Here is a 12,420-nt window from a genome sequence, read left to right on the forward strand (position 1 = left end):
TCATTTTGCTTCAGTTGCTTTACTTTAAGATTTCTAAAGTATCTGTTTTTATTAAAAAGTAACCAGATACAATCTAAGCCATGTTAATATAAACAGTTTTAAAAGTAGTCTCAGCCAGGAGGGAAGATAATACTAAGCTAAACCTTTAATGTAATGAAGAAGTGGTGTTCATGTTCTAGGTGGGAATGAGGAGGAAGGAATGTACTGGGATTCAATTACAGGGGAAAATCCTGTATTTTAATTGTTGGAGTGGTAACTGAAGATCTCTGTGTCTGTTGTGTCCTCTATTAAAACTTGCACAGAGTGAAATAATACCACTTTACAGCCATTCAGTTCTTGCTGAGAAACGTTGATGGTGGTAATAAACTCCAGGAACACAAGAAAATTCATCCTTAGAGAGCAGTTGGAATTCTGGATTGCTATGAATCTCTCTAGTAGAGGTGTCAGGAAACATGAAATGAATTTGTAAGTGTAAGCTACAGGTGATATTCCTTGTGATTGAAGGTAAAAAAGGCACAAAAGCAGAAAGGATGAAAAAAGGGAAGAGCTGAACAACAGTAGGGCTTCAGTGCGAATATGCATTAAAATACCATTTTTCAGACCTTGGTCTCATTGCTGCTGGTTTCTAATAATTCCATCATGAATAATATGGGATTTTCCCTTTCTCTCCCAAATAATTCCTTTTCTTTTGCACTCTGTACTTGCATGAGTGTCTGTGCAGGGGCATTGGATCAGATGCCCTCCAGAAGACCCTTCCAACCTCTACCAGTCTGTCGTGGTGTGAGAGCTGGGTTTTGTTCCTAAAAGATCCCATACAGCATATATATGTCAAAGGGTTTCCACTCCATATAGGTATTTTTGAGCATCTCATTCTAGAGGAATCCCCGCTTGTGTAGTGGAGATCTCCACAGGAGCAGTGTCCTGCTCAGAAGGAATTTGATGGTCACCAATTTTTTGTTTGTTCCGTGCCTGAGGTCACAGCACTGTGTGGCGAAGTTGCAAACACTTCTACTGGTGAAAGGTATTTGGGGTTTTTTGGTAGTGGTTCTTATGGAGTTTTTTTGCCCTGGGTTAATTTTGGGGGTTTTGTTTAGTTCTACTAAGTTTCAAGGCAAGATCAAAGAGTGGCAGATAGTTCATGCAGGAAAAAGTCCTCATTAAGAAATTGTCATTTCCAGAGCAGTGTGGGAAATGGAGACTCACCTTTCGTTATCATTGCTAGAACATTTCATTCTATGTCTCCTGGTTTTCCTGTAGGAATCTCAAGAAAACATCAGTTAAATGTCAAAGTTAGTTTCCATTTATAAACAGAACTAATTATATTCAGAAGATCTAGGTCAGTTTTCATCTGCTGAAGAGGAGCGCTGGAGTGCTGCCCTGTTATGTTTGTTTTGAGAATGCCTCTTGCATGCAGGAATTTTATGTTTCTGGGGATAATCTATTCAGATATCAAGCTTAACGGTATTTTAAATCTGCTAACAACAAAAGCAAAGCTCTGTGTCCTGCTTCCCCCTCACTGGTGGGGGTGAGTTGGAGGTGCCAGGCTGCCTTCTGTTTACTGTCTGTCTGAATGAACTTTCCCCCAGCTCTCTGAAAGGCTCTTCTGGTTTGGGAAGTGGCCTGCTATTGCCAGGGAATGTTTTTGCAAGGCTGAAATGTGCTTAAGGATGCTATTATGTAACACAGATAGCGCTTCTTTGGAATTATCACAAATTATGATGGATAATAGCTACTAAATGCTTGTCTAGAGAAAGTTGAAATGTCATGTGAAGAAGCTGAGAAGTAAACAAGCTCTTGTTACTTTCATCAAATATATTTCTGAATACAGCAAGAGTTTTATATTTAGCTTTCTCTCCTCTTAGTGTGTAATCTGCTCTTGGAGCTTTTTATAAGTAGACTTTCCTAAGATCTGGAACAGCTACTGCCTTCTTTGCCAGTAATTTCAAAGTCAAATATCAAAAGTACTAGGTAATGGAAGACATGCTTTTGTCTGAGTGTGAAGGAAATTCAAACGCATTGCAAGGGTGGAGCAAAAGCACCCTCCCGGCAAGCAAGTCATTGTTATTGTCACACAGCTTCTTTATAGGAACCACAGTGGCCTATCTGGAGAAAATGTTTGTTTCTGGACTTCCACTGATTCCAGTTTAATATATGGAGGTTGTTCTTCCAGGAAGCCAGTTTATCCAGTGGTTCTCCTCACTTCTAGCCAAAGTCATGCTCTGAGCAGTTACCATGCCCAGCTCTAGTGCCTTTTGTGCCTCTCAGTTGGTAACACCCCAGGCATGTGACAAACTAGGGGCTCTGTTTTCTTATATTTTCTGAAATGCAAGATGGGGTTAATTAGGAGAGCCTCCAGTAAGTGGAAGCTCTGAGTTTGTCACTGTGCTTGGGTTTTGGTGCAGTTTGCTCAGTTTGGTGTCTGCACTTTGTGTGGGCATTTCATGCTGTGGATAACACTTTGCTTTAGGTGCCCTAATGAGACGGTGTGTGGCTCCTTGCCCCCAAATCTAGACATGAAGTTATTTCAGCTCAAGTTGCTCAAGGTTTTCTTTCTTGTAATAAGTTGATTTGGACATTCGTTGCACACCATCTTCTCTGCAGCTTCTGTTTTTCTCTCTTGTTGCTAAATGGTGCGGATGGGCAGATTAGGAAATAGATTCCATCTCAGGAGAGTGGGTAACTGTATGTCTTGATGCTTAGTTCCACCTCATTGGGACTACACTAGTTGTAAAATTTGTGTACCTATACTGGAGCATCCTTAAAAACTTCTGATAGGTGGTGATGGCTTTGATCAAATGCATTTTCTGCTGTTACAGAACTTGTTGGTCACATAAAGCATGGGTGCAGAGCAGGAAACCCTTTGGGTGTTGAGTTAGAGGAGAGGAAATTTTACTGTTGTCTTGGAGTCTAACTTGCCAGGTTTAACTCATGTTATGGATGTCTTTTTGCTGAAATACGTGTTCAGCTTCATGCAAATTGGGAATCTGTATCCTTCATTAATGGCTGGAAAGTTCCAGTGCCTCGTTTCTAGCTCCTTGAAGTTCATGCTAACACTGCTTGTCTAAAAGCCAAGAATGAGGAAGACAGAATTCCACTTGATCTAGGAAATGGCTTGTAAACTAGCTGAAAGATGATCCCTGGTGGTTTCATGGATACAGCAGGTATCTTGTTTCCTATCTTCCAAGAATTGACATGGTGTCAGTGAAAATGGACTCCCAAGCCAATGGACGACAATGCTTGCTGGGCTTTAAAGTGATGGCTGGCTTTTTAAATTGAAAATTTAAGATGGTAACTACAAAACACCTTTAAAGAGGAGATTGTAGAGTGGTTTCCAAGCCTGATCCCTGCAAGTTCTCCCTTTGAGAGCTCCTCTGGAGTAGTGGCACTAGGGAAGGTTCTGAGGCTTCAGGAAAGCTCCTTCCCTTGGAAACCAGTTTGGGAGTAGGTGTGTTAGGATTGCTTTGTGTGGTTTGCTGACCATGCCCTTGAGTCACAGTGGCTTATGTAGAGCGAGCCAGGTGGTTCTGTGAAACCACCCTGTGATTATTCATCTTGGGGTTTTTTGTATGTTTAAACACAAAAGCTAAGTTCTATGACGTTGATTCTAGATAGCTGGAACTTGAAGAAAACATCACAAGACAGAGCACAAGATCTATTAATGCTGCACACATCATTTTGTGCAGTCGTAGAGGATTGGTGCAGTTTATGACAGCGTAATTTGGCACATGTAGGGAAAGAAAAGAAAACAAAAGCAGTAGTTCTGGCTACAGGATCAAAGGGTTTGATGAAATGGCATTGAATTTTCTGGACTCTGTTTTAATCAAGTTGTATATACAGATAATGTAAAAAGAGCAGTGTAATAAAGAGTTGTGGTAATTGATCCTTCTGCTCTTTTCTTTTTCAATTAAAGCTGGCCTTTGCCGGAGTTTGACCCAAGTCAGATCCGACTGATCGTGTACCAGGACTGTGAGAGGAGAGGACGGAATGTCTTATTTGATTCCAGTGCTAAAAGAAAAATAGAGGATGTTTCAGTCTCGGTGAGTATTTTGCTAATTTACATGTTTATAGTTGTATTTTTCAAATGGCTAAATTGATAAATTGCATACATTCTGTTTTATTCACATTGATATTTAAACCTTGGTTATATGCAGGGCTATATTTAAATGCCTGTTAAGTTGCAAATTATTCAGGCTTCAGGGGTTTCACTTTTACCAGTTTTAAATACTGTAGGGATCTCTCTATTCTGGGATTTATGCATTTTCTGCTCTTGCAGTGAGAAGGATTTCTTCCTGGGGCTGCAGCAAACAATGCTGGACTTGAAACAGGGCCTGAACTGGGATTTATTGATCTGGTTTTGTGCCATGATGGGGTCTGCATTCTTAGTCAGAAGGTCCCCCCAGCCCTGTGTCCTCTTGTGTCCTGTTTGGTTAACTTTTATCAATTGCTGTTTGTATGCTTTGCTGACAGTTTTTTTCACACAAAGTTACTTGAAAACTCTGGTTTTCCTTTTGGCATAGTTTGCATGGTAATCTATTAATTGGAACTGAAATGAATGTGGTCAGATGAGGATACTTCCTTTAAGGGCTCTGGACAGAAGATTAATTTCTGGCCACAGTGCTACTGAAAGTGGTGGTATAAGGCTGGACTACTTATTTAGCTGCTTTGAACTTCCTTTTCACCATTTCAGTAAACATTCACAAATCATTTTAAGCTCTGCAAGCAGAAAGCATGGTGTGAATTAATTGAAATTAATGATTCCAGCTGCTTTTACCTATAGGACTTACAGAGATCCTTCTGTAAGCAGGAGTACACAAAATAACACATTACTTCCAAGCCCTGGTTTTCCTGTTGGGTATTGGAGTACAGCAAGAAGATTTTTCATCCAGCTTTCCAAACTCTTCCAGCCTGTTGCCAGCCTGATGCTCTTAACCCTGGTCTCAAAGGCTGTGTCCAATATCCAAACCTCTGGAATCTGTGTCTTACCCGGCACAAACTTCCAGTCTTCTCCATTGCTTACTCCAGTACTTTTACAGCCATGAATCAAGATCCCAATTTCCTAGTTTTTAGAGAGAATTTTTGAAATAAAGCAAGTTTCATAAAATGTTTAAAAATACATCTTTCTTTTTTATTTAAACTTGCAGAATGGTTCTGTTAGTTCCTGTTCTTCCTGATGTTCTTGCCAGGAAAACAGGTTTTTAAAGACAGGAGATCTTTAGAAGTGGTTTATTGGTATGAATTGCTGGCTGTACTTACCACTATTACTTCATTAATAAAAGTAACTTACAGTATACATCCTCTTGCCAGATTTAAATTAATTTCTTGAAAGTCTAAAACCTCTTTAAGATAGATGTGTACTTGCCAACTTCACTGTTTTGGGTTACTTCAGAAAGCTCATTGACTGAGGCGTCTCAACAGCCACAGGATAAATGGCTGATAATGGAGCTGATAAGATTCCATATTAATGTTCCCTTTTTCTTTGCTAAGGGGGAGGGAAACAGCTGTACTCACCATCTCCACACGAGACTAGTGGAGGAAAACTCTTTCCAGGGCATTTGAAATACCCAGAAGTCATTTCTAGGAACTTTATACATTTGTTTTTCATAGTATTAGGATTCTTTGAAAGTGGATATATTGAAACATTTGCTTGCCATGTATCTGCTTTCTGCAGCATTCAGATAATGTCATGTCAGGCAAAACTTTTCTTGTGAACCAAAAGTTTGCTGGTGAAAACGTGCAGGAGAGTCTTCAGCTGGGTTTGATGTGAGCTCAGTGTGGGTTTGTGCAGTGAGCAGGATGTACTGGCCATTTTCAAGGAATTGCATTGTTCTTTTCTCTGCTCTTTATCATGATTTTCATTAGCAAAGACACACCCTGCCTATACAAAGCCAGATCTTGGCTCTAAGCACATTCCAAGGCACTCTTGCCCTTTTGCAGCCAGTCATGTGTGGGCTGGGCACTTTTTGTTCTGAAAAGGGTGTCTGTTCAGCACCCCACTTTTTGTGCAAGGCTTTCTGCATCTCTTCCCCCTCACCCCCATTTTCTAATGTGACTTATACCTCTGGATCTACAAATAACACAAGGGAGACAATTGGAAGAGTGCCTGGCAGTGGCCAGAGTGTTCTGGTTCAAGTCAAAGCAGTCTAGCACAGAGAATCAAGAGGGTTTCACTTTGCTTTATGGTGCTGTGCTCTTCAGTTCCCTTTTTCTGTTGTTCATCAGACATGAAAGCAATTATAATTTAAGAGTTGTATGCCTGCAAGGTGAGATATATTTTGATCTGGATTATATGTATAATCCCTACATATGTTAAAAGTTGTGTGTGGTGGGCCAAGGTTGAACGTGGCTCAGGCATTTGAATTCTGTAAGGGAGGGTGTGGAGGGTGTGGTCATAAAATTTAGGGAGCATCAGAGAAAATCTTTGCAGACACAGATGTTTCAAGAAATAAAACAGTAAGCTCTGGATTTTTGATCAGTGAAAACTGCTGAGTTTGTGGTCACACCAAGCTGGGCTCTCCTTAGTAAAGCATTAGTAGGTTCATCTTACCTGCGAGGGAAACGTGGCTATAACACAAACAAGGACCTTTTGTTTTCGTTGGAGATTAATTCAGCCTCTTCATGCCTTCAGTAAAGGTAAATATTAAATAGACAAGAGTTTGGGGAGGGTTTTGCACAGCAGGACACTGAAGGCAGTCAGGAGTTTGCAGTGGCCATTCCACTGATTGCTCAGGAGAAGTGATGATTCCCCCAGCCTTGCTAGAGTTAAACGTGCCAGGGAGGCTGAGCAGCAGCCTGGTGAGGGAGGAGGGCTGCAGGCCATTCCCCACACCGGGAATGTTGGCCCAAGGCTGTGCCAGGCACAGATCTGCCTCAGGCAGCTGTGGGCACTTTGCATGTGGGAGGCAGAGAGATCCCCTTTGTGAGTCCTATACCTTTTTTGGTGCTGAGCAGGAGAAGTCCTTCCCCAGCTTTCCAGGGGATGGGCTATTGATCAGCTGGGCTCTGGAAGCAGAGGGAAAAGCTGCTGTGTCCCAAGCATCAGAAAATTGAGTGTGTGAGTTCTGCCAGGGTATCCCAGAGAGAGAGTGGCTGCCCCTTGCAGCCCTGTGGCACTAGGTCATGAGCAAATGCACCAGAGCAGCCATTTGCACACTGACTGTACGGGGCAGCCTGTGCTAGGAGGAAGAGGCATTACTGATGGCTTTACTGAACAGCCTCTGTCCACACCCAAGCACCCACATCCCTTGGATTTTTGGGCATCCAAGAACTTCTATGGGCAAGCTTGTGGGTTTGAGCCACTGTCTCCTCTCTAAAGTTATTTTTTTTCACTCCTCATAGCAGTAAGTATCTCATTTCTAATGAGACTGTGTTACTTGATGTGCAGGTGATAAGGTTACAACCTGTGAGTGGTTTCTGCTGTTAGGTTCTGTGTTCATCTGCTGCTCTTGCTGTGACACCTCCTCTCCTGCTCTCTGCTCCCTGGTGCCATCAGCCCTGCTCTCCTCCCTGTGCCCTGGGCTGTACTGAGTACCTGAGCCAGGAGCTGTGTGTGAACACAGGTGTGCTCCTCAGAAAACCGTGGCACCAGGCCTCCTTTGAATTTCAAATAAGCACAACAGGCAGCTCCTTTTCCTGCTTAAGGCGCAGCAGCCAGGTGCCCAGGCAGTGCTGGGCTGTCAGCCTCACTCTGCCTTTCCCTGTGCTTGCTTGGCTTCCCAACCTTGACACTGCATCCATACTCAGCTCCTGCTAGGGCTGGCTTGTGTTTTACTGTGTGGTGCAGGAATTATGTCCCCATAACTGCCAGTGTGCAAAGGCCAGCTGAAGGATGAGGAGTTTGTCTCCAAGGGCTGGTAATTGATTGGGATAAGGATGCCAGGAATGGTGCCAGGAGGGAGGAGTGGGGAGTGAAGTAAAGAAGAAGCTGAAAAGGGGAACCTTGGATCATGGCTTCCCTTGGAGCAGGCAAAGTGGGACAGGGATTAACTGTCTCATTTTAATGCTCATTTTCCTTTCTGTTTTGTCCAGTGGGGATTTATGACAATAGAGTGGTTAATATTGGGGATCTGGCTGGAGAGAGGTGCTGATGGGATATGTAAGAGCTAAAAGATTTCCTAAGTTTGAAGATCAGCCTAGAGGAAGGTTTCAAGTACAGGGAGGAAGGGGGGCTGTCAAGGGACCATGAGGAAGAGAAGGGAGGAACAAAAGGGAAGGACTCAAACTGCACTGTGCTGAGCAGAGATCTAGAGTTTGGGCATGTGGTAGGAAAGGGGGAGAGACAAGGAATCAGAGAAGGGCAGTGACTTGTTGCCAGGACCCAGAGGCAGAAGAAGGTTTTCAGAAATAGCATTTGTTTTGGTGTTCTGATGAAATGGGAGACCTGGGGTACAGAATTTGAGATGTAGAGGTGCCTTAGTGAAGTTCAATTTGGAGAATGCAAAGTTCACCTCTTCCACTAGTTGTCTTTATCTGTGAATAATTTCTCTAAAAGGTCATATGATACTTGATCTCCTTCAGTGTCAATTTCTTTTACTCTGAATGTCATATTTATCCCAAAGTAGAGAAATGGCATGCTGCTTGAAACAAGCCAGGATTAGCCACGTGTTCTGACAGACTTCAGCTCTGGATAAATGTTGAACAGCAAATTGCTTTGAGGGATTAGTAATTGGATAGTGAGCCTTTTGCTTTTAGGTGAGTTGTGTGAAATGGAGACTCTGGACTCTGTCTGAGCAGAGTGGAGCAGATGGATAAAGCTGTAAGCACAGAGATCAAGTCCCACCTTCTTAGCTCAGCTTATTCTCTCTAAACAGACATGGAAAAATACTAGTGGAGTAAGGGAGCACAGGGTTGTCTTGACTTCTTTCACTGACCTCTGAGTAATAGAGGAACTCAACAACTCTAGAAATAAAGGAAAATTGCAGCACTTGGCAGCTGCATCTTAAGAAAGATGTCTGGATTTTTACACGAGCACTTGAAGGGGAAGAATGAGTGCCTGTTCAGTTTACTCCCATGTGTTGGGTGGATACATTCATTGCACATACAGACCAACTCATATTAATACAGCAGAAGAGTTAATTTATCTGTTTTGAAATATTTTTTATTCTGGAAAGCCTGTTTTGAAAATGAGGAACAGATCTCTTGAAGAGTAGCAACTTTGCTTGGAAATAGAGATTTCTCTATCACTGCCACCACAGTGGTATTTGAGCACCTGCTGTTGCAGAGAGGTAAAAAAGAGTAAAGCATATGATGACATTTCTTTTCCCTTCTGTCACTCAGTCACAGCCCTAACACACCTACACAGACTCTGATTTAGTTCAACACACCAGGCTCCTTTCAACTTTCTTGTTATCCCCAAAGCAAAACCTGCCCAGCAGAAATTCCTCTTCCCATTCACAGCACTGGGCATGTTTTTCCCCCTTGCTGAGGAGAACAGAGAGTTTGTGTCAAAGAGTTAAAAGGCATTGCTCACAGATGTGGAGAAAAAAGACTCCAGAAGAGGAACTGAGGAAGAAAATGACTTTGTACCCTGTTCCCTATAAAGACATTTTACTTTAAGTTTTCTTCAGATCTGCCTGATAGGTCTCCAAGACTTTCAGCAATGATGACCTCTAATGTCAGAACTGGCAGGGCAGAAGTATTTGGAGCTGGGTGGCATCTGCAGTGAGCTGGCAGGGAGAGAACAGAGTGTGACCCCAGCGGGGAGAGCAGGGTGGCAGCCAGGAGCAGAGGCATCCTTCCAGCAGATGTTCTGCTCTCCAGCAAAAATGGGCATTTCAGAGCACTCCAGCACCACCCTGCCCAGGGATCAGATTTGATGCAATAATTGGGAAGAAAATTCACAGCTTTGAAACTTTTCTTTGTACAGCTCTTAAATAATGAGGTTACTTTTTTTTTTTATTTTTGGAAGCCTGGCTTGAATATCTTTGGAATATTATGTGGGAATGCAAGTAATCCTACTCCTTTGATGGATAATATCTCTAGATTTGTAGCATCTAAAATTTCATTGACATTTGAAGTCAGAGATTGCAGAGGGGAGGGTCACTGCATGTACTTGATTTCATTGTCCAAGGAGTTCATCTTAAACACATGCTAAGTTTGTGAAAGAGAAAGCACCAAAATTCATCAGTGATCTGCATTTTAGGAGGGATTTACTGTTCACAAGGTTCTGAAAAGTGAGAGCTGAAAGATTCTGACCTCATTTAAAGACTCCTTGCAGGAGTTTTGGTTCATTAAACTCTACTGCAAAGACCAAACAGCCATTTTCCTGGTTTGCTATTTAAATTAGGCAACTATTACTGCAAGTTACCCGACCACCCAGTGGATCTGGGAAAAGCTGCTGTGCAGAAAAAGGCAGTGACAATGAGAAGAAATTATGTAAAAGTAATTGATTTGCAAACTCAGCCTATTCTTTTTAATGCACAGAATTTTATTTTCTCTTGTAAAGTCAGTAAATGCATTTCTACAGTCTCAAGGAAGCTTAGTTATAATTGTAACATTTTAGAAGGAACTTTCAACATCTGATGGAAAATGCAAGCTGAAATGTGGTTTGCCTGCAAAAGCTGCTGTAACCCTGTGGATTGTATGTGGTTTTATCACATGATGCTTGCCTAGCCTAGGACATTGTTGTTTGTGTCAGAGATAAAATGCAATTCTAGTTCACGAGCTCCTACTGGAGTCATATGATGATCGTTCACATGTTCCAGCCATTGTGCACTGTGCTCAAGCCACACATCCTCAGCAGCCATTAGCAAATCTGCATATTGCAGGATTTCAGTGAGCTCTCCACTGTGTGGAAAGGAGAGGACACTGCTGTGTGTCAGGAAAGCTGACAGGGCTGGGGGAAAGTGAACACTTCCCTCCCCTCTGTTACTAATTCCTCTGCACATTTTTTCCTTGAGGCTTTCTGTGGCAGCAGCTCTCTAAGGGAGCAGCAGTGAAGGCTGCCACGTGGGGCTTTATAATCCTGGCCATTTTCTGCTGCTTTGCTGAACCACAGTTAGGGCCAAATTTAAGTCACCTGTCCCTAAAAAAATAACCTGGACAACCTAGGACAGAGGCATGGGACTGCCATTCCTCCACAGCAGTAAGGCCAGTCATCTTTTCCAACAGCCATTGCTGATTATTGAGCAGTTGTGGAGTTACTAATGTGTGCCTTGGCTATCTCACACTTTTCTTTATGCCTTTTCCTTAAAAGTTGAGACATGGCCACGTTTTTGGATGAAGAGGAAGCTTGTGGCAGGGAGCTGTGAGTCCAGAGATGAAGCTGTGACATACAACAGCACTTCTGTGTTCCCATCTGTCCTTAAACCTTCTTTCAGCAGGGTTTGCTTCCAGCTTGCTCTTACTGGTTTGGTGATTGTGTAGGAAATGGTAATTAAGGAAGTCTTAGGGCAGAGTTAGTGTGGAATTTTGAGCAATGTGGACTATTTCTGTCTCCTAGTGCTGCCTACCAGCAGATGTAAATAATGCCAACCTTATGGGGGTGTGCTGAAGTGTAACGAGTGTGTGAAAAATACATTGAGATCTTTAGGTGAGGAGGGTTGGCAATGCCAGTGCTATGTAAACTGCATTAACTTGGTGGATGCTGATTCTGCTTGGGATGCTGGCATTCTCAAGGGAAATCACAAATGCTTTTAAATAGTGAATGAAACATAGTGAAGCATCTCCCATGCTAGTTATTGATAATTCTCTGTGTGTGGAGTGAACACAGATTCTGCCCATTCTGTACATCAGTTCCAGCTCCATCTGGGCCCTCTCTTCTCTGCTTTTTATCTGAATCTCTATGAAAATTTACCTTTTGGATTTATTCTTCATAATTTTGTGAATATTTTCTGCCTTCTCTGTAGCACTGTGTTTTTTAGCATTGTCCATTTGCAGCCTCACAATTCCCTCATACAGAAAATGTAAGGAATGTGTCACCTCTTTGCCACTCTTGAGAAAGACTAGGGGGCTTAGACACAGCTAGGGAGAGATCTGTGAAAAACAGGATCTTTTCTCTCCACTTGCCCTCCTAACTTGAATCTTCTGAATTGTGTGTTATTCTTGCTTGATAATTAATGGTGAGCTGCTGCTTACACTCCTGTGTCATCTCCACTCTGGCAGGCACAGGGAGTAAGGTGGACATTGCCATCCTTCCTGTAAATGCTTTGGTACCATTATCTCTCCTAATCCTGGGTCTAAAAAAGTCTGCTTAGGGAGATGGAGTTGTAGTGACCTATTGGCTTCTGGCTAATTGGAAGTAAGAGAGCTCAGCTTTCCTTTGGACAGCCAGGCTGCAGAGATATGGGTATATGTTCTATTACCTGTTTCCTGGGGCATGAGCCTTTCAGCTGTTAAGTATCTTACTTAAATAGGTAAGTACAATGATACTAACAATGATTTCAGGTCATTGGACTTAGTGTGTCACGTGTGTTGTCTTTATTT

At 42.5% G+C, this 12,420-nt stretch overlaps 1 protein-coding gene across 3 annotated transcripts in view; it reads left to right on the top strand.

Annotated features, from left to right (window-relative positions):
* The window catches only part of FNIP1 (folliculin interacting protein 1), a 64,351-nt gene that overhangs the window by 23,240 nt on the left and 28,691 nt on the right, over positions 1-12,420 (top strand). For all 3 annotated transcript variants that reach the window (XM_063168670.1, XM_063168672.1, XM_063168671.1), the window contains exon 2: positions 3,911-4,037. In XM_063168670.1, the coding sequence (XP_063024740.1) occupies positions 3,911-4,037 (127 nt within the window). The remainder of the gene's footprint in view (positions 1-3,910; positions 4,038-12,420) is intronic.

The sequence above is a fragment of the Melospiza melodia genome, chromosome 14, assembly GCF_035770615.1.
Source record: "Melospiza melodia melodia isolate bMelMel2 chromosome 14, bMelMel2.pri, whole genome shotgun sequence".
Taxonomy (NCBI): domain Eukaryota; kingdom Metazoa; phylum Chordata; class Aves; order Passeriformes; family Passerellidae; genus Melospiza; species Melospiza melodia.